This window comes from Mercenaria mercenaria, chromosome 17 (genome assembly GCF_021730395.1).
Source record: "Mercenaria mercenaria strain notata chromosome 17, MADL_Memer_1, whole genome shotgun sequence".
Classification (NCBI taxonomy): domain Eukaryota; kingdom Metazoa; phylum Mollusca; class Bivalvia; order Venerida; family Veneridae; genus Mercenaria; species Mercenaria mercenaria.
Genome location: NC_069377.1, coordinates 18,161,141 through 18,187,163, shown reverse-complemented (window position 1 = coordinate 18,187,163; position 26,023 = coordinate 18,161,141). Strand labels below are relative to the sequence as shown.

General features: G+C 36.8%; 1 protein-coding gene across 3 annotated transcripts in view; it reads right to left on the bottom strand.

The window, feature by feature from the left end:
* Positions 1 to 1,116: 1,116 nt before the first annotated feature.
* Positions 1,117 to 26,023, bottom strand: part of LOC123537554 (CWF19-like protein 1) — a 281,916-nt gene continuing 257,009 nt past the window's right edge. For 2 of the 3 annotated variants that reach the window (XM_053529211.1, XM_053529213.1), the window contains 2 exons: positions 23,690 to 23,793; positions 1,117 to 1,310 (listed from right to left, as the gene is read on the bottom strand). In XM_053529211.1, coding sequence (XP_053385186.1) covers positions 1,166 to 1,310; positions 23,690 to 23,793 — 249 coding nt within the window. In that variant the 3' untranslated portion in view covers positions 1,117 to 1,165. Of the gene's footprint in view, positions 1,311 to 18,546; positions 18,575 to 23,689; positions 23,794 to 26,023 lie in introns of those variants that run through there. The other variant, XM_053529212.1, reaches the window with a different exon arrangement.

Below are 26,023 nucleotides of genomic sequence, written 5' to 3'. Positions count from 1 at the left end.
ATGCATATTGACTGAATTTATGACAAATTACCTCCCTTTATTTTTTATCTAAATGAATACACCTTAGCAGCTTCTAATGAGATTGGTTTGAGCCTTATTTATGTCTTCCATGGTAAGAAATAGTCATATTAGGTAACTCTTGATTGAACATTTATCGATATGAATATTTAACTAATATATTGTTGTATAGGTTTGTACTTTGTACCTTCTACATGCATATACCAATGCATGATTACCTCCCCTGATTTTAATAAAAATGGATTTATCTTGGTAAATATTTAAAGAAGTTATTTCAAATTTCATTATTGTCTTTAGTTGGACTGAGGCAATCAGGGTAGATAGTATGGACTGATTTGATGTCAGATTACCTCCCTTTGTTTCAAATTAAAATGGGTGTATCTCAGTAACAAATGAAGATACAAATTTGAAATGTCATTTGTGCCATCAGATGGACTCGGACAATCAGGGTTGATAACTTTTGACTGAATTTATGACGAATTACCTCCCTTTATTTTATGTAAATGAATATATATCAGCAACATCTAATGAGATTGGTTTTAAATGTTATTTAAGTCTTCCAGGGTAAAGAATAGTCGTGTTAGTACAAAAATGCAGCATTTGAGCCTAGGACCCTCAAACTTGGTATGGAAATTGGCCCTGACTAGGTCAAAAGGGACTGTTACAAGAAAATATTTATCCTGATGATATTAAATGTGTATGCCTATGTGCTCTATGTCAAAACTTGATCTTATCATTAAGAGCAATGGTACTCAGGTGAGCAATACAGGGCCATCATGGCCCTCTTGTTTTCTATTGTTTGCTCTGGCTACCCCTAAAAGGGTTAAGTGGAATCATTTAAACAAAACTGAGAAGGGACCTTGTCAGGACAGGAATTTCAGAGAAGATATTAAACTTAAAATGTTAATGATGAACCATCCACCTATACTTAAAGTTCACCCTAAACCCTTCGAATTTGTTTATGGTAAACTAAAATGCTTCAATTCTTGTACATGTTAACAAAATGAAAGATTCTCTTAATCTGGTGTTTGTGGACAGAAACATATGGTAAAGAAATTCTACATAAATCAGGAAGTATAGAGACACAGGAACACTTCATATGCAAGGTAAGATTTATTGATTATTGTATTTTTAAGCCAATGAGTTCTCAGTCTTCTAAAGTGAAGTCATATTTCTTGAACTTTGATTTAAATTCTGCAGCTAATGATGCTTCTTGGGTCTTTGACATACTACAAACTTTCCAGTCCGCTCTCTCTGGCATATTCAATACACCATGACTTGCTAAAACCTCTCTGGAATAGATAAATGCATGGAAAGCAATATATTAGGCTGATATCCTAGGGTCAAAGTATCTCTTAATGTAATCATAAACAAAATGTGTACAAAAAATTATTATTTAATTGCATGATACACTTAAGGGTACACCTTTAAAATGTAATATTTCGGTTTCTCCTCATGAACGGCATTTTGGAAGTGTGTGAAATTGCAGAATGACTTTATATTCATAACAAGCATACCTATGATATGGCAATATCTCTACTGGCTCTGTGTAAACATCTACATTTTTAAGGTCCTTCTGACCAAGAAACAGTTCTGTAAAACTATTTCAAGATCAGACCTGTGGTTTTAAAGGAGACATATACACAGATATAAAAACATTTCTATAAAATTACTTTGAAAACTGGCCTTCTGATTCAGCAGAGATTTTCAATGTTTTCCATTGAACCATACAGGGAAAACTGGCCTTCTGATTCAGCAGAGATTTTCAATGTTTTCCATTGAACCATACAGGGAAAATTAAACCACCATCCCCAACCACAAAATAAATCAAGTTTGTTTTTAAGAATTTAGAAGATAATCACCAAAGAAAAAATTCCATAAAATTACTTCAAAATTATACCTTCGTTTTAGAAAGCATGTCAGTGGAGATTTTTTTTTATATTTAGCTTAGTCATGTTTGCTGGATGAATCAGAATAATTTGATCAATCTTAGTAAAGGGTCAACCTAGGAATAAATTGGTTTAAAATCTGGCAAGCAGTTTCTGACAATAGAGTTTTTAAAGTTTCTGCTATATACATAGAGGGAAATTTGAACAGGCCCTCTGGAGGCTATGTTTTTTGAAGAATCAGAATAATTTTAACAAACTTAGCAGAGTCACCCAATGATCATTCATGTAAAATTATTTAAAAATTGGGGCCAGAAGTTTTCTGATCAGAATATTTTTTTCCACTACATACATATAGAAAAAGTGACCACACCTGCTGTGGCCATAATCTTTTATGAATTGGAACTGTTCAAAAACTCTTAATAGAATGTCACCCGAGGAACAACTAGAAGATGCTTTTGTAGCCCCTTTAATCAGTCAAGCACAACAACTTGAATAAAACTGAGAGAGGATCTTACAAGGATGCTACAGACCAAGTTTGGTGATGATCCATCAAGTAGTTCTGTGATTACAGAAGTGGTTTAAATGTGTTTTTTTTTTCTGTTTTTAGTTTAAACATATTTTATTTCAGTAATACATGAAACATTTACAAAACATTAATTAAGGAATTGGACAGAGAGCTTTTTTCTGTTTTTAGCTCTAGTAGTTCCTAAATTCGGTCAAGCTGATCCATTTGAACAAATTAGGCCCTTGCTTGGATGCTATAGACAAAGTTTGGTGATGATCCATCAAGTGATTGGCAAGTAGAAACCTTTTAAAGATTTTTCTATTTTTAGTTCTAGTGGCCCCTAAAATTGCAAAACCACTTGAACAAATCTGAGAGAGGACCTTCCTAGGATGCAACCAAGTTTGGTGATGATAAATCAAGTGTTTGATGAGTAGAAATCATTTAAAGCTTTTTCTATTTTTAGCTCCAGAAGCCCAAAATATCAGTACACGAGAACCATTTGAACAAACTTAGACACGACCATACAAGGATGCTAAATTCCAGGTTTGGTGATGGTCCATCAGGTGGTTCATGAGAAGCCCCTAAAATCAGTCAAGCCTTTTTTCAACAAACTTTCGAAAAGACTTTGTCAGGATGCTACAGACCAAGTTTGGTGTAATTCTGACCAGTAGTCTCAGAGGAGAAGATATTTTAGACACCTCAGCAAAATGTTAGGATGAATTAACAAGAGCTGTCACAGGAGACATTGCGCTCGACTATTTCAATGCTGGATAGTGAAAATGGGCACATCTGTGGAAACTGGAGTTGTCACTGGAGTGTTTAATGACTCCAATGGTGGATGAAGATATTGCACAAATAGCTTGAGTCTGTGTCAAAAATATTAAGTAATAAGAGAGGTAAAAATAAAATGTATCAGAACACTAAATAAGTATAATTCTAAGCAAAAAGGGGGCATAACTCATAAAATATTGGTGCAAGAGTTATGCACCTTGTGTCATATGACGTGGAACATCTACTTAAAAAAAAAACAAAGACAAATATCAAACAGGGAATGCCATGTACCAAAAACGCAGCCTCCCCAAAACGAAACCCACAGCACGCAGACACATACACATACACGCGCACACACACAAAGCCAACACATTAGGACAAAACGAACAAACAAAGGAACACAGTGGGGCACCGCCTTGGAATGAAGTTTGAATCAAATGCATTTTGTATTAACTGAGATATAGTAAAAATGCATCATAATTGACCTTAAATTCTAAGTAAAAGGGGGCACAATTCATGAAAAATTGGTGCCAGAGTTATGCACCTTGTGTCATATGATGTGGGTGATGATGTTGAACAATTATTTTAAGTTTAAATCAAATCCATTCAGTAATAACAGAGATAGAGTGAAAGTGCATCAAAACTTTAACCTGAAAATCTAAGTGAAAAGAGGGGATAAATCATGTAATATTGTGCCAGAGTTATTGCCCTTATATCAGATGATGTGGGTGATGATGAGGAATTACTGTTTTAAGTTTGAATCAAATCCATCAAGTAATTACAGAGATAAGAAGAAAAAAGAGAAAGTGTAAAAAAAAACTTTAACCAAGGTGGGGACGCGGGAAGACACCGACGCCGGGTCGAGAAGGATAGTTCTCCCTATACTTCGTATAGTCAAGCTAGAAAGTGATCGCCACATCTGGTGGCATTGTTTTCAATAAACTGGAAAAACTTGGTATAAGTCACAGAAGAAACATTTCTGCGACATTATCTAAAGTAGATTTCATAGAGACAAACATTACAACCACATTTTATGTAAATCAGGCAGATCATTAAACAAGATTTTCACAAGAGTGAATAAGTTACAAAATTATCCTAAATTTTAAACAGGCAAACATTCTGATTAAGTATAATGAAAATCAAGCAGACAATGTGGCTTCTAGTGTTAAAACAAGGTTTTCCTATGATTTGACCCAAAGAACTATAAAATAAATAGATTGGCAACTTGAAAGGCATATAGAGCAAATCTCGCCAACCTCCCGTGACAAAAAAACGAGATCTCGTTACCGGAAGTGGCGCTTTCTCCACGCGCCATTTTGTATGCGAAAGCAATTATTCATCGGTAAAATAATTATCACCGTATGACCACGCTTCTTTCGATGGCAAAAAACCCCCTGTACTTCGTGTCTTAAGACCATTTCTCATTAAACTAATTTTGTTTTAGAAGCTAACATGTATTTTAAATGTAGTTTTAAAGGTACAAATTGTAACTGCATGCTCGCCGATGTTTGTTTTTAGTAAGATAACGCCGAATCACGCTCTGACACGAGCTCACGCGAGATTACAGCCAGTTGCCATTCTGTGTATTTATACTTCTTTGTTTGACCTATTGACCTAGTTTTTGACTACAGGCACCTCACTTTTCAATTTCATAGAGACAAAACATTCTCACAAAGTTTAATGAAGATCAATTAGAAAATGTGGCCTTTAGAATGCTAACAAAGTTTTTGAACTCACTTGTGACCGCTAGAGTGTTAAGAGTCAAACTGTTGATGTCATGCAGGGTGATTTTCAATGTTTTCCATTTTGTGCTCAGGTGAGCTTAAAACAAGAACAACAAGAGCTGTCCGTAAGACAACATGCTCCACATTTTGTGGATTGGACAGTAAAATGAATATATGTCTGAATAAGAGACCTCTACTATAAAAGGAAGATACACCAAGGGGCATAATTCCATCAAATACACAAATTAGAGTTATTAGGATTGTTACAACAAATACAGATGATGATGGTAAAGATATATTTTGAGTTTCAAGTCATTATCTTATATAGTACCAAAAGTATGTCCAGAAAACAAAGTTTGTTAAAAAAAATTAAGTATAAAAGGGGCATAATTTGGTCAAAAATACAAATCCGAGTTATGGGGATTGTTACCACACATGCATATGATGGTGATAAAGATACATTTTAAGTTTCAAGTCTTTATCTTATATTGCATTAAAGTAATATCCAGAAAGCGAAGATTGCAAAAAAAGTTTAAGTACAAAAGGGGCATAATTCTGTCAAAAATACAATAAGAGTTATGGGGTATGTAACCACACATGCAGATGATGATAATTAACAAATATTTTTAATTTCAAGTCATTATCTTTTAAAGTACCAAAGATAATATGTCTATTAATAAAGCTTTCGAAAAAATTTAACATGAAAATAATTCCAAGTATAACTCCTTTGTGACATTGACCTTGGGTATAATGGGCCCAGCCCCTGCATATACTATGTTTGTATACTGGACAATGTTTATGAGAACTTACAGTAAGATATAAGCAAAAGTAACAAAGTTATGACAGAAAAACAAAGGTTGCCGAAAAACTTTAACCTTAAAAATAACCTAAGTATAACACCTTGGTGACCTTGACCTTGGATAAAATGGGCCCAGTCCCTGTACATACTTTGTTTGCATACTGGACAATGTTTATGTAAAGTTACAGTAAGATATAAGCAATAGTAACAAAGATATGACAGAAAAACAAAGGTTGCCGAAAAACTTTAACCTTAAAAATAACCCAAGTAGAACACCTTGGTGACCTTGACCTTGGGTATAATGGGCCCAGCCCCTATACATACATTGTTTGTATACTGGACAATGTTTATGTGAAGTTACAGTAAGATATAAGAAATAGTAACAAAGATATGACAGAAAAACAAAGGTTGCCGAAAAACTTTAACCAAGAAGGGTCATGCCGACGCCGACACAAGTAGTATTGACCCCTATTCTCCGAATAGTGGAGCTAAAAATTTACATGGTGACTTATATTCCTACATGATTAGGCAACTAATTTCTATGACATGTGCAACACCTTCAAGTACTTTATGTACTTTTCACTAAGTCACTGAGGATCATACTCCTAGTCGTTTGAATGAAATCCCAAATAAAACAGCAGGTACACATCTTTGTTTGCTAAACATCAATCCTCTAATGTTTTATGACTCCAGGTCAAATACATTTTAATAAAGAAATAGTGGACACAATCTCTTATGGTCTTTTATGCATTTTTGACTAAGTCAAGGGCTATAACTCTTGGCTGACAGAGTGAAATACCAAACCACAGGTGTACAACTTCACATGCTAAATAAAATTCCAATGTTTCATGACCGTAGGTCAATTATTTTTGAGATACATGTGACACAAATTTTTAAGGCCCTTTTATGCCTATTTTTGACTAAGTCAAGGGCCATAACTGTGGTCTAGATGAGTGAAATCCAAAGCAAATTCACATTTTATCAACAATCCTATAAGGTTTGATGACACTAGGTTAAATACTTTTTGATATGCACAACACAAAATCAGACAGACAGACATCCTGACAATCAACAAAGGCAAATCCCTCCCACAAAAACAGAGGGCCATGATGGCCCTATATCACTCACCAGAGTTGATAATTATGGCCTACTGACCTAGTTTTTGACCACACATGACCAAGTTTCAAATTTGATCTAGAGATCATCAAGACAAACATTCTGTCCAAGTTTCATAAAGATTGGGTCACAACTGTGGCCTCTAGAATGTTAACAAGTTTTTCCTTTGACCTGACCGGGTGACCTAGTTTTTGACCCCACATGATTCAGTTTCAAACTTGACCTCAAGAAAAACATTTTGACAAATTCTCATGAGTTTCAAACTTAAGGACTATGCTGGATCGAACTCCGCCTGGATACTGCCGGTCCCAAGCCCAGATAAAGGAGGAGGGTTGGGCATGGGGTTAACGCCCCCATCCTGTAAAACAAAATCTGTTACGGAAACGTCAACAAATACAAATGCATACCAAACAACTAGCCCACTAATAGACTTGAGCCAACTGAACGGCAACATGACTACTCTAGATGAAAGCCTACAGCAGGAAGTCAGGAGTACGACAGATAGTTTACTTGGCCAAAATCAAAAATTCGTACTGGCACGTGGAATGTTCACACCATGTTTGAACCATCTAGATCTGCTCAAGTATTGCGAGAGATGGAAAGGTATCGACTGGACATACTAGGGGCCAGTGAGTGTCGCTGGACAGGATCGGGAAAACAAATCACCAGCAATGGGTCGGTCATCCTACACTCTGGGCATGACAACAAACATATACATGGTGTAGCCCTCATAGTAGCCAAGAAACAGGTACATACTCTGTTAGAGTGGGAACCACTTGGCGAGAGAATGATCAGAGCACGCTTCAACTCCAGACACTGCAAACTCACTGTCATACAGTGTTATGCACCAACAAATGAGGCGGAGGAGGAAGACAAGAATGACTTGTATGAGGCTCTGCAGCATACAGTCTCTAAAGTTCCCCAACATGATATGCTACTGGTCATCGGAGACATGAATGCCAAAGTCGGTTCAGAGAACGAAGAAAGAGAACGCGCTATGGGCAAACATGGCTGCGGAACAATGAACGATAATGGGGAACGTCTCATTGATTTTTGCCTGGATAACAACTGTGTGATATCCACAAACTTACCTGGAAGTCGCCTGACAGTAGCACTGTCAATCAAATTGACCATGTCATCATTGGAGGCAAGTGGAGGAGATCGCTTAGAGATGTCAGAATTCATCGAGGTGCAGATGTCTACAGTGATCACTACCTGCTCACTTCCACAATCAGACTGAGGCTACAGTGGACTGCCATACAGACCCAACCCAGGAAGCGCCTGAACAACAGGCTAAGATCTACAAACTTCAAAGAGGAGTTCACCATTGAGCTTAGAAACCGCTTTGCTGCTCTGGAAAGTATGGAATCCGATCTTAACACCAAATGGGAGAACATAAAAAAGTCCTTTGTAGAGACAGGAACAGCCATCTTGGGGTACACAAAAAGACGAAATAAGGAATGGATAACACCAGTGACATGGCAAAAGATAGATGACAGAAAGGTCCTGAAAGCCAAGATGCTGGGAACCAAGTCTCCGAAACTCCACAGCAGAGCCCAGGAGGCATACAAAGCTAAGGACAAGGAGGTCAAGAGAAGCGCCCGGAATGATAAGAGAGCATACGTGGAGGAGCTAGCTGGTGAGGCGGAGCAGGCAGCACAAAGAGGAGAGATGAGCGTGGCGTATAGGATAACCAAACAGCTTACTGGTACATCATCAAACCACTCCATGCCAGTCAAAGATAAGCAAGGCAACAATCTTTCCTCTGAACAAGAGAAAGCGGCAAGATGGGTACAACATTTCCAGGAGGTACTAAACCGACCGGACCCAGACGACCCACCTGAGCTACAGCCTGCCACCGAACTACTAGACATAGATACCAGCCCACCAACAAAGGCTGAAACCAGAGCTGCCATGAAAGCGATGAAGAACGGGAAAGCAGCTGGTAACGACTCCATCCATGCAGAAATGCTGAAGGCTGACATCAACACTTCCAGTAAGGTGCTGACTGACCTCTTTCGGAAGATCTGGGAAGAGGAAACTGTCCCCGATGATTGGACCAAAGGCCTGATTGTCAAGCTCCCCAAGAAAGGTGACCTCCAAAACTGTGACAACTGGCGTGGCATAACGCTCCTATCAGTTCCATCCAAGGTCTTTTGTAGAGTTCTTCTTGGCAGAATCGACAAAGCCATAGACAACATACTCAGACAGGAGCAGGCTGGCTTCAGAAGAGGTAGAGGGTGCATTGACCAGATATTCACACTGCGGAACATCACAGAGCAATGCATAGAGTGGAACACCCCAGTGCACATCAACTTCATAGATTTCCAGAAGGCTTTTGACAGTGTACATCGAGAGACCCTATGGAAGATTCTAGCAAACTACAGAATCCCCCCAAAGATGGTCATACTGATACGACTCTTCTACCAGAAGTTCGAATGCAGTGTCATTGTCGATGGACGGTTGTCACAGTGGTTCCCTGTGAAGTCTGGTGTGCGACAGGGATGCACCATCTCACCGATCCTCTTCCTAATCACCATTAATTGGGTTATGAAGAAAACCTGCGATAGGCCCAGAGGTATCCAGTGGACCCAATTCTCCCAGCTTGAAGACCTGGACTTCGCTGATGATCTGGCGGTGCTATCTACCAAGGCAAACAATCTTAAACAGAAAACTGACAGGTTGAACAACTTTGCCAATCAAGCTGGGCTAACCATCAGCTCTTCCAAGACCAAAGTCCTAAGCGTCAACAGTACTGATGAAACCTCCATAACCGTAAACGACGCCCCTCTTGAACAGGTCAGTAACTTCACGTACCTTGGAAGTGTCATTAGCAACGATAACGCAGCACACAAGGACATTGAAACAAGAGGGCCATGATGGCCCTATATCGCTCACCTGTTATCATTGCACTTGAGGACAAGAAGGTCCTCAGAAAAAATATCTAAGTCCAAAGGACAGGAACAACAAAGGAAAGAAATTTAACCAAAAAGAAAAAAAATATCTTACAAGGTATAGATATGTTAAAATACACCTAAAAATTGGAGTTACCATCCATGCTGTATCACAGAAAACTGGTCTCGTGTTTTCCCTATGGCCAATAATAAAAAAGTTACTAAAAATAAGCTATTTATAGTAACGTAAAAGGGAAGTAATTAAAAAAAAAAATATTGTAAGTGGACAAAAGAAGGACCTGCCAAATAAATCTGTTGACATAAATGAAATTTCAGATCAGTATCTTCATTAGTTATGGAGATATAACAATTTTAATTTGAAATAAAGGGAGGTAATTTGACATAAAATCAGTCTATAGTTATCTACCCTGATTGCCTCAGTCCAACTAATAACAATAATGAAACTTCAAATAAGTCCTGTAAGTACTTACTGATATAAATCCATTTTGATTACAATCAGGGGAGGTAATCAGATATAAAATAACTCTGGAACCTATGATTGGATCTGATTTGTCATGGAATCAAGATTTATTGTTGTTGAAGATATTTTGGAAGTTTGTATCAAATAAAACTATAAATGAAGTCTCTATATGGCTGCAAAAGCCAAAATAGCCAATTTTGGACCTTTAAGGGGCCATAACTCTGGAACCCATGATGGAATCTGGCCAGTTCAAGAAAGGAACCAAGATCTTGTGGTGATACAAGTTGTGTGCAAGTTTGATTAAAATCAAATCATAAATGAAGCTGCTATTGTGCAGACAAGGTCAAAATAGCTAATTTTGGCCCTTTCAGGGGCCATAACTCTGGAACCCATAATGGGACCTGGCCAGTTCAAGAAAGGAACCGTGATCTTATGGTGATACAAGTTGTGTGCAAGTTTGGTTAAAATAAAATCATAAATGAAACCACTATCATGCAGACATGAAATTGTTGACGGACGGACGACGGACGAAGGGTGATCACAAAAGCTCACCTTGTCACTATGTGACAGGTGAGCTAATAAAACAACGCAGAATGAGATGGCTAGGTCACGTCCTCAGAATGGTCCAGTCCTGACCACCAAAAATAGCACTGAAATGGACAGCACCTGGAAGAAGGAAACAAGGGCGCCCAAAAATAACATGGAGGCGCACCATTACTCAAGAATTAAGAGATGGGGCTCTCATGGGGCGAGGCACAACATGCTGCCAACGACAGAGACAGGTGGAGATGTACTGTTGACGCCTTATGTCCCGTTCGGGACGAAGAGGACTAAGTAAGTAAGTAGTATTTTGACAATGTAAAATTCCTATGTAAAACTGAGATTGTCGTTACAACACGAGAAATGCACAGGGATCAAAGAGAAACTAATAATAATGAAAAAATGTATCTCCGAGTAAATTATGAAGTATCAATGACACTCAAAAGCATGTCCCAACAGTGTACTAGAAGAAAATGCATAGAAATTTTCAATGCAAGTATTAATTGGTACCGTACATCTCTCATATTTATACAATATATATATTCATCAATCAAGGATATGTCAGTGTAAATGAGCTGAGCATTATTTTTCTAAGAAAACGTCGTTAAACTGTGTTACATAAATCACACATGCACCGCTTTTTTACAAAAATATGTGCACCATGTTTTCTTCAGTGACCGAAATAAAAGGAGTATTTTACCTTAGACTTCCTTATTGTATAGTACGATTCACTTTCTAATCTAAATAAAGCATCACTTTTTTATAACATCCCACTGTCCGATCTTTCTGATCACTTAACGATCACTCACAATTACAAAATAAAACCAAAGTGTCATCAAAATTATCACTTTACACGGCTTCATGGACATCACGGCTAGGGCTGTGGATCGTCGGACAAGTGGCGATCCGATCCGATTCGCGAGTCGGGGCTGACGATTCACAGTTCGAATCACAAATCACCAGCAACAACTTATAATGATACAAAAATGCAAGACTGTTATATAAGTACCGTTTTTTTTTTTATGGAATTTAAACTCTGCAGTTCTCATAGTGCTCAATTTAATAGTTATGAATATGTTTAATGTTTTGCTCATTAATTAAAGTCAGGTTTAACTGGTGAACTTCTGTAATGTTCGGCCATTCTTGTTCTTGCAGATGAACGATATGATGTCGGTCATTAATATCACAATATTTAGTACTGGCTAGCGACCATCAAATCCGGACTACCACCAAACCGGACACTCCTGTAAACACTTCTTTTTTTTTGTGGTCTTTAACCCTGTTAATCTGTTTAGGATCAAATGGATGCTTGATTTTCAACAACAGGGCAAAGTTACAACAGTTAAATTTAAGTATTTTACAAGAAATGCTATATTTCATTTCGTCTGCACTCACGAGGCATGTTTACATGTCGGGGGAAGTCAGAAGTGGCGCGATGTGCATGCGCAGTATTTCCGTGAGGTCCCATCATTAAATCTAAAGGTCCCATGCAAATTTGAGGTAAACAGACAAGACGTTTAGTAAACACTTATATCGGGGAAATACAGCTTTAATAATTTAGTGCATGACTTTTACACACCCTAAAACACACTTTCATATCAAAATATAATTTCTCTTCGAAAACTGAAATTTTAAAAGATTTGGGTGGGAGAGATACGATCAAATTTATAGGTTCAAGAGAGGTAATTCATACAATTCTTGGGCTCAGACACAGTACGACTACTTTCCATTGGTTGAAAATAAAGTTTAATTCAATGTTGAATGTAAATTGAAAATCAATAAAGTGACAACTCGATGTCCAGAAACCTGGTACTGTTAGACCTTAAAATAACGTGATTCGGTGGCCCTTTGTGCGGGCCTTGAAAAAGTACTTGACCTAATTTTAGAAGTAAACAAATTAGCTCTTTAGTTAGGAGGAGAACCTAGCTTTGTTCACGTGAAATTTCAACCACTAGATATATCTATTTCCCGAGTTATCGTGAAAAATATTCCAAAAGTGTCCGGTTGTAGGACACTAGCCAGTAACAGTTTCAAATTTTTTGATAAGAAGACGTTCAATGTGGCTTTTATTTAGATTTATTGATCGAATTTTACATATTGCATGTATTAAAGAAAAAGATCACGATCCAACGATCTCGACAATGACGAATATCCGTACTCGAACTTTTGGTTAAATTCGTGGATATCCGAGTACTGGGATACTCATTACAGCCCTAATCACGGCCTACTAACAATAAACTTGTAAACATGCGCCAACCAAACAAGTGATGAAAGATCGGGACTTTTTCAAAGATATGTTTTATTTCCTGTAATTTTCTGGTATTCTAACGTTTAAACAACCGAATTGTTTGATTTTGATTTCAAAGCCTTCCAGCCACAATAACACATTGTTGTCATCTCCGTCTCTGTTAAATGTCTTGCAATGTAAACGTCTCTCAGGTAGTGTTTTGAAAATTTACATATTATTTTTACATTCAAGCATTTTTAGTGGAGTCCGGTTGTGTGATCGGCCAGAACTGGCTTAACAAATCTTTTTGATTTATCAATAAACTGGCTAAGTTCGTCCATTATAACTGATCTTATATCTTTCCATGAGTCAATTTCTCCTGAACTTAACAGCATTTTCAATTCAAGGTCGCGTACACCTGTTCTGAGATTCAAATTTGTTTTCATTATTTCTCTGTGGTTCTCTGTAATTGGGCATTCCAGCAAGTAATGCTCTACTGATTCTGGGTCACCACATTCACAATGGGGATTACTGTCCAGTCCAACCTTGTATCTATGCTCTTTTAAATTACAATGGCCACTTTGTAACTGTATGAGGATTCTTTGATTTGTATTTTTGCTGTAATCCAGTTGTTTAAGTTTGACTCTTGGTTTCATCTCATACAACGTCTTTCCCTTTCCTGAGGGGTCCCATCGTCTTTGCCACAGCATTGTTACTGTTTCTTTTGTTGCCTTCTTTATATCCTTTTGAGTGATGGGCTCTTGTGCCTCCCCTTTCATGTCTTCAGCCTGTAGCACAGCTTCCTTTGCTAAACAATCTGCAACTTCATTCCCAGCAATTTCGGCATGCCCTCAGGTGACCAGTCAAGTTTTATAGTGGTTCCATCCTGCTCAACAGCTTTCCAGATGCTTTTAACGTCTTGAATCGCCCTGATATGTAACTTGTTGTCCCATCCTAATGTCATAATACCAATTACTGATAGGCTGTCAGAGAATATTTGAAGAAGAGGTATTTTGTATTTTGTTTGCTCCCTTAAGATGAATTCAAGTGTTATCTTTATTGCTATAAGTTCACCAAGGAGAACTGAAGCTAATTTTGAAACTGGCTGCTTTAATTCCATCTGTTCTCCACTTGGTAAAAGCACACATGATCCTGCCCCACATAATCCAGGATTTCCTTGGCACCATCCGTCAGTAAAAGCTATTACAGCATCTGGGTCTATGTCTTGTAATAGCTGGTTGATAACCTGTCTGGCTTGTACTTGTTGTTCAACAGTTCTGTTTTTTGAAGAGCCAAGGTTGTTCCAGTAGGTTGTTTCAAAGGGTGGTTTACGCTTTTTTCCATTAATTTAGTGCACTCTCTTATTGCTAATTCTGTTCTTCGCAATTCTAATGGTGGTAATCCGGATTGTATTTCTAAGCTTTCGCAGCTGCTTGTGGCCATTGCTCCCATACAAAGTATCAGACCTTTTCGCTGGACTTTTTCTAATATTTGTACTGAAATACTTGTTTGCCAAACTGAAGACGCATACTCTAGGTAAGGAACAATTAAACTTTGATATAGTTTAATCATATTCTGTGGAGATACCTTTTCTGATTTTGCGACACATGACAGTAATCCGAGTGATCTTAGTGCTTTTGTTTCTGTATATTGGACATGTTGATTGAAGGTGAGCTTTTCATCTAGTACAACACCAAGAACCTTTGACTGCTTAACTCTTGTCAAACTTGCTCCATTTAGCTCGAGTTGTATGTCTGGTGTGTTATCTGGGTCCTTCGAAAACATGCAGTATTCTGTTTTACCTGTTTCATGCGCCACTTATTTGTCCATTCTGATATCGAATTCAAATCTTCTTGTAGTTGTGTCTCTAGTGTTTTTATGTCTGTATCAGTACGCCACACTGTACCATCATCAGCGAATTTCACCTGATGACTAATAACTTGTTTTAACATGTCTGTCAAATATAAGTTAAACAACAGAGGTGAAAGTACTGAGCCCCGAGGTAGCCCAAGGTTTGTCTGGTGGCTGTCATCCCTGTAACCTTGTCAGCATGTTGCGGTGTGGTTTTGTAGGAAATTGGATATCCAATTCCAGATAGGGCCTTTTATTCCTAATTCATACAATTTCACTAATAAACCATCTCTCCAGACACTATCAAATGCCTTCTCATTATCTTGGAATATGGCTACTGTAACCTGTTTATTCTTTAAGTTTGTTGCAATATCTTGTGTAAGGCACAGAACTGCATGTGTAGTACCTCTTCCTTCTCTAAACGCTTCTTGTTCTTGGTCTAACAGGTCATGGTGTTCAACAAAAAAATATAATCTGACACTGATGATCGTCTCAAGGCACTTTCCTAAAACACTTGTTAGACTAACTGGTCTATATGAATGTGGAACATAGTAGGTTTCTTTCCCAGGTTTTTTTAAAAATTTAACATCTGCTGCTTTCCATTCATGAGGGAGTATACCTTGGTTGAAGGACATCTGAAACAATGTTGTTACTGCTGTTATCAAAGCATTGTTAGCTTTTCTGACCAAATCAGTGTATATATTGTTTGGACCGGGCGCTTTACCCTTTTCTAGTCTTTGTAAGGCAGCTTCAACTTCACTTCTAGTTATTTCATGATTCAAGAATTCATCAACTGGTTCCTCCGCTATTCCATTTCTGATGTTGTTAAGCTTTAATTTGTCATTGAAAGTCTCATTTTTAACATGTTCTCCCTTCAAAAAGGTATTTCTCAGTATTCTACATTTTCCTTCTTTGTCAAATACTGGTTTTCCTTCATCTGTTAATGGCAGCATAATACCCGCATCAGACTCTTCATAGGATGTTAGTTTGTGAAATGTTAGCCACTTTTGGCCTGGGTCAGTGTGTCTATCAATTTGGGTGCATGTTTCATCATTCCATTTTGATTTCGCATCTTCACACACTTCTTTATATATTTGTTCTTTGTTACGTAGGTTCTAACAGAAGTGTTCGGTGTTTTCCTCATCCTAAAGTGCTTTTTAGCAGAATTTAAATTTCTTTTAGCTGTTTTCACCTCTTCATTTGTCCATGGATAAGTGGTTCTCCTATGATTAATTGGAACCCTAACCTTAGGTATACATTTATCCATACAATCTTTGAATACTCTTAAGGAGTCATACAGTTCATCCATACTTGTTTTTGAGTTATCACTCACATTCCAATCATTGAATTTTACTGTAGTTTCTTCTTTCCATGCTTTCCAATCTACTTTTCTTAAATTGTATTTTTCAATATATTCATTTTGCCCTCTAGGTATGCCATCTTCAATTTTCACAAGCACAGCTATGTGGTCAGATCTCACATTTTCATGATCTAATGTTTGACAGCATGCAATTTTTCTCCTTAAAGTTGGTGTGATTAAGATCAAGTCAATTACACTGTCACTGTTGCGTCTAGTTGGAATGCCATCATTAATGCACATAAAGTTACTTTTTAAGACAAAATTCTCTAAGAGTTCACCTGCATAGTTATCTGATTGATTCCCCCAAAGTTTACTTTTTGCATTGAGATTTTACTCTTTGCATTGAGATCCCCAGTTACAAGGATATTTTTAAATGATTTTCTGTAGTCTTCAAGCATAGAAATAAATGTTTTCATGTCATCAGTTTTTGTCGGTGGAATATAGCAGGCCAACAGTATTATTTCTTCCATTTTTTCCATTTTCACAGTAGCACACAAAACTTCTATGTTTTCTTGTTCTAGATGTTGCTGTCTTTCAATTAAATAATTTTCAGATTGTCTACTGTAAATGGCAACACCACCATGACCACCTTGCCCTCTAGGTTTTGATAAAATATTCCAGTTTTTGAAAGATAACTTCTGAGTTTTTGATTCCCAAGTTTCACTTAAACATAAAATGTCAATTTCATTATTTTTGACAAGTGAAAGTAAATCTTTTTTAGCAGTATAATAGGACTGACAGTTAATGGAAATGATTTTCGTGTTAGTTTAGATAATATTTTGAATTTTTAGCTGCTGTAATTTTGCTCTATATTCCTTACAACCAGATGAGGATGCTCTATGAGGTTCGTTGCAGTTTGCACACTTAGTACAATTGTTGCACTCTTCTAATGAGTGATTCTTTTCACCGCAGTTCTCACACTTTTTCTCAAAAGTGCAATGATTTGCGATATGTACAAATCTCATACAGTTATAACATCTGATGATATGTTTTTGTCTCTTTTTTTCTATGAAAGCTTCTCTTTTATTGTAGTATATATCTAGCTTGATACTTACACTTTCTTCTAAATGACTGCTAGTTTCAAACTCCAATCTTACTATAGGCATAGGTCGTCTGCTGCTCCTATGATAACAACGCTTCACTTGTTTAACTTGGAAGCCTTTATTCTGTAGTAGTCTTAATACTTGTCTTTCTGAATATCTAGGATCTATATTTTTCATAAACCCAACAGTTTCTCCATCTCTCTTTCTTGGAGGGTGCAGAACTTCTTTTTCACCAAAGATTTTACCGGGCCAACTATCTAATAAATCTTGCTTTTGGCTTCTGCTATCACACTGCAAAACAATTCCGCCCCTTGGCAAGCTATATGAAAATTCAACGCCTTGAATATTTTTTCCTCTAATCTCTTACTTATAGCTACAGATGAACGCAATAGTTTCAGATTATCAATGTTGTCAATTACAACAAATTGTTTTCAGAATCAAGAAGATTATCTTGACTTATTTTAGACTTTTCACTAATTTCTTCACCACTGCTCTCTTTGTTTTTATTTTTGATATGGTTCACTTGACTAGTGTCTGTTACAATTTTTTTTGCCAACTGTGAATGTATTTCCTCAGAAATCACTATCGTATCAACTTGATGAAATTGACTTATTTCACTACAGCTGGAATTTGTTGGATTTAACCCTGTTTTATTTACAGGTACAGTATCTGATAATCTTTCTTTCAGCCATGGCGAATTCTTAAAGACACAAAAAACACAGGGATACTTGATGAATGAGATTACTCTAGCACTTTCCCGGATCCAATGCTGCACATTCTAAGTGCCACCATTTTTTGCAGAAATCACACTTCAACCAAGTAGCATCTGAATATTTTGCTTCTGGTGGGTCTTCCTGTAAGCAACCAGCACACTTAAACTGTTTAACCTTAATTTCTTGTTGTTTTTTTCAGATCTTGAGAAGACTTATCTGGTTCTCCTATATTGGATTCTAATGATGATTTATTTGTATTATTTTTTGCAGGCTTGCTCTCAATTTTCTCTACATGATTCTGGTTAGAAATTTCAGCTGAAATACTATCATTAAACTTTTTCCGCAATTTAGTTGATAGTCTCTTTCTTCTCCTCATTTCATTTGAATTGCATACTTCTGCAGACTAAGTAGGCATAAAAAACATTGATATACAATAATAAAGTTTACCTTCGAATCAGGAAACAAATGTTTACAAAAAGCTGACCTTGAACTTCGTTTGAACGGTGTCAGTTGAAGTTTTATTCATGTAGAACATTTTACGGTTGATTTCCACTAACAGACCGGAAGTTCATAAAAAGTTGTTTACCGACCATAGCAACCTGTTGTTAGGGAGATTTTCTCAATTCCTCTTCATAAAACCTCTTTTCATACAAAAAGTTTCCTTTTGAAACATTGATTTTACCACAGGTATAAAGATTCTTGTGTTTGATTCGTTCAAATAGCGTCTAAACTCCTGAAAATTACACACGGCTGTACATCAAGTCTCTGAGGCTCCGTAACTGTCAAAACTGTCGAACGTTAAAAAACTTTTTTTAACAGCGGAATTGTAAGAAAGTTGTTCCAGTTGATTGTAAAACACTCTTTTACGATCGATTGACTAAAATTTCCAATATACTTCATTCAAAAATATTGTAAAATTTATAATTTTAAGCTTCAATTAATCGCTGTTTTGAAAAACACGTCCAAACTCCACGCACGCTCATATGCACAGAAATAACGAAGAAGTTTTACAAAATAGCTTTTAGTTTAAATTTTGGACCTATCTTTTTCCAGCCCAACAACAGACATGTATGTGTCACAAATCTGGCTTGTCCTCGAAATCAGTGTCAAAGGTTACTAGAACATATAACCAATAAACAAACAGTCGCTTACTATGTTCCTGTAAGTCCCGTAGGTTGAAACGGCTCGTGTTTATACATTCATATATATTCCTTATCAGGAACATTGACAATCACAGTTCGATCTTTTCCACGAACATGAAAACATTTACTTTTATTTCTTTGTTTACATTTCAAACATGATGATTCACATATACGTTCAAGAACGTAAATTTGTGCTTTCCGACCCTCATGGTGTGTAAACTTTTGTAATTAAAAGTATGGTGTATTCGACATTTGTAATTTCTGACGGTAAATATCATTGAGAGTATATAATGGTAAATATTTTAAACGTTACTTCTATAGGTGTCTCCATGACCAGATGGCCAAGGTTGCTGACTTCAAATTCTTTGCCACCGACGTGGGATCGAAACCTCACTTGAGGTGTAAAATTCTTCACGTAAGGAAGTCATCCAGCTGACTTATCGAAGGTTGGTGTCTCTACCTAGGTATTCGCCTGAGCCCGAAAAAAATGTCTGGAGGGGCACCTGTAGTCTTTCCCCACCAGCAAAACCTGGGAAAACTTAATTGTGTCGTATTGATGTTACTCTAAACCCAACAAAATAAAATAGATAAACATTGTTCCCATTTTTGTTTGTTTGTTTTAAACTTTATATTTTTATATGAATGAATATGCAAAAGGGTATTTGTTTGTTTCAGTGTAACATCAAAATGAAATATTACAATTATACATCAACAGTGAATGCCACATGCATTATATTTTCACGAGGGGTTAATGCTTTGATCTTACATGTAAAACAATTCCTAGTGTATAAAAGGTAAACGTAAAGGTCTTGTTTATTACAGTGTCACCCCTATTGAAAGAGCCAGCCAATTTGGCTTATGAGACACCTTTATTGTGCTTACCAATTACCTCTCAAAACTCCTACCACTATGCCAGGTGCCATGCAGATAAAAGTCAGTAACCATTCATTTATTAACTAGCTCGCGGCTCACGTACCGGCCTTTTCGGAAGGAGTCGCATAACCCCCCCAGCCTATATATATGTATATGTACTTTTGGAATTAACTGTTAAGTGTAAAAAGTATGTATTCACAGTGCAAATCATCCATGCTAAATAATACGTACGATATGTTTGCTTTCTCACTGTCTAACATATCCGAAACGATCTATTTGATTTTAATCATAGATTTCTTGTTTATTTGTCACCTTTAATTAAAGCGAAAGTGTTTATTATTTTAAACTTAAACTTTGAAGTTTAGTAGGTTGTAGCATTCTTTAGGTCAAGCGTATTTTTATTACCGTGATATTCCTTCTGTAGTCAGTCATATAATTGTAAAAATGCTTTTTTCACCAAGTGGAAAATATCAGGTACTTAAAAATGCAGCTTTCTAAAAGGTCAGTTAGAATTCTCGATGTCATTTATCAAACATACGCTTGTAAATAAATAATATTATTACACAAGAGCTGTCCATAAGACAGTGCGCTCCACTATTTGGGGATTTGACAGTAAAATGAATATATGTCTGAATAAGAGACCTTTACTTTAAAAGGAAGATACACCAAGGGGCATAATTCTATCAAATACACAAATTTGAGTTATTAGGATTGTTATAACACATGCAGATGATGATGATAAAGATATATTTTGAGTTTCAAGTCATTATCTTATATAGTACCAAAGTTATGTCCAGAAAACAAAGTTTGTAAAAAGTTTAAGTATAAAAGGGGCATAATTCGGTCAAAAATACAAATCCGAGTTATGGGGATTGTTACCACACATGCAGATGATGATGATAAAGATACATTTTAAGTTTCAAGTCTTTATCTTATATTGCATTAAAGTAGTATACAGAAAGCGAAGATTTGCAAAAAAGTTTAAGTACAAAAGGGGCATAATTCTGTCAAAGACACAGTTAGAGTTATGGGGTACGTAGCCACACATGCAGATGATTATAAACAAATACTTTTAATTTCAAGTCATTATCTTTTAAAGAACCAAAGATATGTCTATAAATGAAGCTTTCAAAAAAAAATTTAACATGAAAATAATTCAAAGTATAACTCCTTGGTGACCTTGACCTTGGGTATAATGGGCCAAGCCCCTACACATACTTCATTTGTACGCTGGACAAAGATATGACAGAAAAACAAAGGTTGCCGAAAAACTTTCTTAAAAATAACCTAAGTATAACACCTTGGTGACCTTGACCTTGGGTATAATGGGCCCAGTCCCTATACATACTTCGTTTGTACGCTGGACAATGCTTATGTAAAGTTACAGTAAGATATAAGCACTAGTAACAAAGATATGACAGAAAAACAATGGTTGCCGAAAAACTTTAACCTTAAAAATAACCTAAGTATAACACCTTGGTGACCTTGACCTTGGGCATAATGAACTCAGCCCCTACACATACTTTGTTTGTATACTGGACAATGTTTATGTGAAGTTACAGTAAGATATAAGCAATAGTAACAAAGATATGACAGAAAAACAAAGGTTGCCGAAAAACTTTAACCTTAAAAATAACCTAAGTATATCAGCTTGGTGACCTTGACCTTGGGTATAATGGGCTCAGCCCAAACACATACATTGTTTGTATACTGGACAATGTTTATGTGAAATTATAGTAAGATATAAGCAATAGTAACAAAGATATGACAGCAAAACAAAGGTTGCCGAAAAACTTTAACCTTAAAAATAACCTAAGTATAACAGCTTGGTGACCTTGACCTTGGGTATAATGGGCTCAGCCCCTACACATATATTGTTTGTATACTGAACAATGTTTATGTGAAGTTACAGTAAGATATAAGCAAAAGTAACAAAGATATGACAGAAAAACAAAGGTTGCCGAAAAACTTTAACCAAGAAGGGTCACGCCGATGTCCGAATAGTGGAGCTAAAAATTAATACTGCTATTTCTTTTGTTGCACTTTGCGGACTTATGATAAAGTTATTTATGTATTTATCTCAGCAGTACAATCCCTGTAAATGTGCACTATGTAAGCGCCTCAGGCCCTTCTCACACACCATACCTATAGTTCGGACTTCTTTGATGTGTAAAGGTATGTGCAAAAAATGACAACTTTTGCTGACACCTGGTTAATTGTAATGTGTTTTTTAGAAAAGTAATAAATGGAAATAGAAAAATAGCTCTCAGCTCATTTACACGGATAGTTCAGCTTTATTATGTATGTTATATTTTTTCGCTTTTATGCTTGATGACATAGAATACTTGTACCGAAAATTGTGACATGAACATACCGATAACTTTTCCAAATTTAGTCTTTTAATTAAAGTAAGAGTTCAGCACTTCATGGTTCTACTGTATTGTCACATTGGATTAAAGTTTGTTTTACAGTAACTTCAAAATTCCTCAGAAATAATATCATGTACCCCACCCACCTTCATAATTTCAAAATAGCATAGTCCTTAAACCGTGGAATCCTTGAGTGTCAATAAGATTTTACTCTGATCTGGGCTACTGACCTAGTTTTTGACCCCACATGACCCAGTTTCAAACTTGACCTAGAGATCATCAAGACAAACATTCTGACTAAGTTTCGATAAAGATTGCCATACAACTGTGGCCTCTAGAATGTTACCAAGTTTTTCCTTTGATCTGACCAGGTGACCTAGCTTTTGATCCCACATGACTCGGATTCAAACCTGACCTCGAGATATTTTTTTTGACAAATTCTCATGAGTTTCAAACTTAAACCATTGACTCTGAGTGTCAACAAGATTTTGCTTTGATCTGGCCTACTGACCTAGTTTTTGACCCCACATGATCCAGTTTCAAACATGACCTTGAGATCATCTATACAAACATTCTGACTAAGTTTCATAAAGATTGCCGCATAACTGTGGCCTCTAGAGTGTTAACAAGCTTTTCCTTTGATTTGACCGGGTGACCCTAGTTTTGACCCCATATGACCCAGATTCGAACTTGACCTAGAGGTCATCAAGACAAACATTCTGACCAATTCTCATGTGTTTCAAAACAATAACCAGTCACAATAGCTCACCTTGTGGGGGGGGGCACAAAAATATATCAATTCATGTTGATCTCATTTGTCAGTTCTATGCAAACAGCTATAAAACGTTATGCAAACAACTACAAAATATGCATTGTAAGAATGGTTTTGTTTGTGGTTTGGCTTTAGCACCATGTTTTAACAGTCCTACAGTAATTTAACTGTAGACTTTTAACCTAACCAGTGAACCTGGATTCGAACCAGTACAAACCTGTTCTTCATAGAAAACTGCCAATCCACCATATATGAATCTGAGGTGAAGGAGTGTGATTTCAGACACTTCTTTTATCAAACTGTCATGGATAACATATATCTGGCCCCAGATCAAACTCATTTCATGATCCATAGATCTGCGCTCTCCCTATTGAGCTAAGCAGTCGGGCTGTAACACAGTAACAACTGTGATATTATTCCACTGAAATGTGGTTATTCTTTGTAGAAATCAGGGAAAAGCAAAACTGAATCAAGTGGCATCTTAAGAAGCATAATAGGCATATTGTCTGAAGCAAAAAAATGCTGCTCTGACATGGCATCTAACCAAGCATTAAGTGCTTCTAAAGTTTAATATATTGATTCATTAGTAAAGATAGTACTACCTGCCAAACTGCAGAGGAAACTTAGGAGATCCAGAGATTCTGCAGTAGAGTTTCTCACCAGTTGGTACCTCAGCATAGAAATAGGGTACTCCTATCTGAACTATCTGAAATAAGAGAAACTATATAATAACAAGTGACCGAGTATTACAGTGGCAATATAGAAGAAGTCCCCTACTGGTGAAAAAATAATTTTACTTGACCTTCAATAGTGACCTTGACCTTTGACTGACAACCATGGGTCATGTGCATGACATATAGTCTAATCATGGGGAACATTTCTGTGTAGTACAAACATGACCCTGGATCGCTCACCTGAGTAATATGAGCTACATGTTTCAAATGTCAAACTGATTTTTAGAAATTTTTTGGAAGATTTTCCGATGTACAATCAAGTAATCCCTGGGGCGGGGCCAATTTTACCCCGGGGGTCATAATTTGAACAAAGTTTGTAGAAGTCTACTAGGCAATGTTACATATCAATATCTAAGACGTAGGCCTTCTGGTTTATTTTTAGCAAATTTATGAAGATTTCCCTATGTACAATCAAGTAACCCCTGGGGCTGGGACAGTTTGACCCTGGGGGGTCAAGATTTGAACAAATTTTGTAGAGGTCCTCTAGATAATGCTACATGTGAAATATCTAAGCTCTAGGCCTTCTGGTTTACTTTTAGAAAATTTTGAAGATTTTTCTATGTACAGTCAAGTAACCCCACGGGGCAGGGTCAATTTGACCCCGGGGGTCATGATGAAAAATTTTTGTAGAAGTCTACTAGGCAATGCTTCATGTCAAATATCTAAGCTCTAGGCCTTCTGGTTTATTTTTAGAAAATTTTGAAGATTTTCCTATGTAAAATCAAGTGACCCCAGGCATCATGATTTGAACAATTTTGTAGAGGTCCACTAGGCAATGCTACATGTGAAATATCTAAGCTCTAGGCCTTCTGGTTTATTTTTGGAAAATTTTTAAAGATTTTCCTATGTAAAATCAAGTGACCCCTGGGACTGTGTCAATTTTGACCCCGGGGGTCATGATTGAACAAATTTTGTAGAGGTCCACTAGGCAATGCTACATGTGAAATATCTAAACTCTAGGCCTTCTGGTTTATTTTTAGAAAATTTTTGAAGATTTTCCTATGTAAAATCAAGTGACCACTGGGACGGGGTCAATTTTGACCCGGGGTTCATGATTTGAATAAATTTTGTAGAGGTCCACTAGGCAATGCTACATGTGAAATATCTAAGCCCTAGGCCTTCTGGTTTATTTTTAGAAAATTTTTGAAGATTTTCCTATGTAAAATCAAGTGACCCCTGGGGCGGGGTCAACTTTGATCTCGGGTGTCATGATTTGAACAAATTTTGTAGAGGTCCACTAGGCAATGCTACATGTCAAATATTTAAGCTCTAGGCCTTCTGGTTTATTTTTAGAAAATTTTGAATATTTTTCTATGTAAAATCAAGTAACCCCATGGGGCGGGGTCAATTTGACCCCGGGGGGGTCATGATTTGAACAAATTTTGTAGAAGTCTACTAGGCAATGCTACATGTCAAATATCTAAGCTCTAGGCCTTCTGGTTTATTTTTAGAAATTTTTTGAAGATTTTCCTATGTAAAATCAAGTGACCCCTGGGGCGGGGTCAATTTTGACCCCGGGAGTCATAATTTGAACAAATTTTGTAGAGGTCCACTAGGCAATGCAACATGTGAAATATCTAAGCTCTAGCCTTCTGGTTTATTTTTAGAAAATTTTTGAAGATTTTCCTATGTAAAATCAAGTGACCCCTGGAGCGGGGTCAATTTTGTCCCGGGGGTCATGATTTGAACAACTGTAGTAGAGGTCCACTAGGCAATGCTACATGTCAAATATCTAAGCTCTAGGGCTTCTGGTTTTTGAGAAGAAGATTTTTTAAGATTTTCCTATGTAAAATCAAGTGACCCCTGGGGCGGGGTCAATTTTGACCCCGGGGTCACACACTGGATAACCGGCTATCCTGACGCCCGCTGGAAATGTAACCCAGCTGTAAATCGGTAAGTTTTTCATTTATTTCTATTAAAACGAAGCCAATTCTTGCAAATCAACTTGACAGTTTTGTCAAGGAATGACCATGGCTTACATTTACAATTTCTGGGCCAAATACGATCTTTATGTTTTGAGATATTTGCTAACAATTTCTTCAGTTTGAAAAAATCGAGCAAAAATCCAAAGTTTTGCGCAAATTGTTTTGTTTATGAACAACCTGTGAAAACTTTTATCATCTGGTTTAACAGATGTGTCCTTTCGGAAAACCTGTGTAAAGTTTCAGGGTTCTACGTTATTCCTGAAAAAGTATATTAGCC